Genomic DNA, 2,428 nt, shown 5'->3' on the forward strand with positions numbered 1-2,428 from the left:
AGAGCAATAATGTATTTTTAATATCTTCATTTGTTGCCAATTAAACAATAAATAATTTAATATTATGATCTTTTATTTCATTTCTCCAGTGGTATGCAGAAGCATCTCCATTCTACAGCTGTTGTGATCTCCCTGAGAGGAGGAGGGAGGGAAGTGAAGAAATTTGAATTTGAGAAGAATTCAATACTAGACATCAGCTCAAACAAACGGTTGGTATTTAATGAAGTTAAGTATTTGTATCTTTTCTTTCTTGTTCTGTTTCATAGTGTGGTAGTCATTGTCCTTCAGAAGAGATTGGTCCTCCTTGATGCTGGAACTTTTGAAAAGAAATGGATCATAAAAAGTAAGAGAGACACTTAAACCTTTATCATTATCTCTCTCTCTTCCTATAGCTGGTTACCGTGGTTCAGAGCTATGGACTAATCCTATAGCACTGGGAGAGAGATGGTTGGCATTCTCTGATTCAAAGGTACAGTACATGTACATATACATATAGTATCAGTTTATTTCACAAATTTTAATGTACATTGTCAATGATATATCTACATGTACAAATGTAGGTTCATCCCCACCTGCTCTCGGTTGGGGGCGTGTCAGATAGACTCACTCCTCCTGTGGCCTCTACTGTAGTGAACACGGTAAAGAAAGGATTCAACGCCCTCTGTAAGTTAACATATTCTATTATTGACAGCTGCTCTGTTTCCCTCCATTAGCTGATACACTCAGTGGACTCACTGGCAGGAACTCATCACAGTCAACAAGGACCACACCCTCTTCTGGTGAAGTGAGTATACTAAGATATACAAGAGTTTACTGGAATTTTCTTTTTAGAATTCTCCTCCTGTCGTTACTATACTGGACATTGAATATTCTCGTTCTGGAGAAGTGAGTTCTATTTAATGCCCAGTGTATTCTATTTAGAGCCCACTACCAGGTGCAGGTGAGTGAATTGAGGAAGACTGATGGTGTCTTGGCCCATTTCCTGTCACACACTATCAGTGATACATACATTACTATGCTCAAATTTAACAGAAGGTATTTCTAACCAGCTGCTCCTGTCTCTTAGTTTCTTCTCCTTTTAGTGGTAATATCTTGTTTTCTGCTGATTCTGAAGGACAGTATTTTAACGTGTTTCATATCTCGCCAAATCTTCTTGGATCAAGTGAATGCAAAGTTGCCCATCTTTATTCTCTATACAGAGGAACAACCACTGGAATAGTAAGAAAGAGAGAGAGAGAGATTATAGTTTCTCTACATTATACTATGCTGAAAGTTTGAGTCTATTTTGATTCAAAGCTTATTTGTTTTCTTCTTCTTTTCCTTCTTTCTCTCTTCCTCTTCCTTTAAGGTTCAAGATGTCAGTTTCTCTAACGACAGTCGCTGGTGTGCTGTATCCACACGTAATGGTACAACTCATCTCTTTCCAATATCACCTTATGGGGGTAAGAGAGACAGATAAATCAAGAAGTAATGATGTACATTAATTATTATTATTGTGTTAGGTCCAGTCACAGTTCGTACCCATAAGGTATCTCACGTGGTCAACCAGTACAGTCGGTATCACACCAGTGCTGGCATTGAAGAGGCAGGGACTGGAGGAGGAGGAACTTTTAATAACGGAGGAACATCACCACTGATGATACCTTCACTCCAGCAAATAAAGCAACAGTACCTACCAGGTCAGTGAGACTGTGAAAGAATTCAATACTGTGTATATAATACTTTTAATATGCTTTGATTGAGTGGTATGTGTACACATTCATTGCTAATACATGTTCTTTATTAATAATATTTATACTGTTTTAGGTTCCAAAGGTAATTCACTGGTCAGTGATGATGGCACTGATTACATTTGTGTGAGAGCTCACTTTGCTCCCATAACAACGGATAATAACATTAACTCACTTAAACTTATCGGTAAAAATCACGCCAGTAAATAAGAAATTATTTATAATAATTATTAAAAGATTTTACAGAGAATAAGGCAGAGTACTCTATCTACATACTGGGGGGAGACGGTTCCTTGACTGAGTACCTACTGGAACCAATTGAGAGTACTAACAATAATACTGGGGCCGGAGGGGGCGTGGTCAACAAGAGTGATGAAGAGACTCAAATCGGATTGCAGTCGGCACCTAAAATAACATGGAAATTATTGAGGTATGGGCGGAGTCAGTATTAATTTTATTGTTTATTATTAATTAGTAAGCCGTTTGATGCCCCTCCCACTTTAAGTGACGATAATCATCTGATATCACTCCACAAACTTCATCAGGAAAAGATGCAATCGCTCGGTAACTCAGTCACGTGACTTATAAATTAATTATTTTATTTATTAATTATTAAGGAGGTGGTTCCATTTTCTTACCCGATAAAGAAGGCTGGCTATCACAAGTTGAGTTACTCTCATATGCTCCGCCCACACGTC

General features: G+C 37.9%; 1 protein-coding gene across 1 annotated transcript; it reads left to right on the top strand.

Annotated features, from left to right (window-relative positions):
* Positions 1 to 89: 89 nt before the first annotated feature.
* LOC105315765 (breast carcinoma-amplified sequence 3 homolog) lies at positions 90 to 2,424 on the top strand (the record flags this gene model as incomplete). Its single annotated transcript, XM_020007151.1, has 14 exons — positions 90 to 209; positions 267 to 343; positions 393 to 469; positions 561 to 663; positions 714 to 784; positions 832 to 885; positions 935 to 1,035; positions 1,083 to 1,218; positions 1,349 to 1,442; positions 1,503 to 1,679; positions 1,807 to 1,932; positions 1,977 to 2,160; positions 2,206 to 2,294; positions 2,348 to 2,424. Coding segments are annotated over 14 exons (1,486 nt in total), but the record flags the coding sequence as incomplete, so codon positions are not given.
* Between the last annotated feature and the right edge of the window lie 4 nt (positions 2,425 to 2,428).

Source organism: Amphimedon queenslandica, unplaced genomic scaffold (genome assembly GCF_000090795.2).
Source record: "Amphimedon queenslandica unplaced genomic scaffold, v1.1 AMPQUscaffold_8241_Cont19814, whole genome shotgun sequence".
Classification (NCBI taxonomy): Eukaryota; Metazoa; Porifera; class Demospongiae; order Haplosclerida; family Niphatidae; genus Amphimedon; species Amphimedon queenslandica.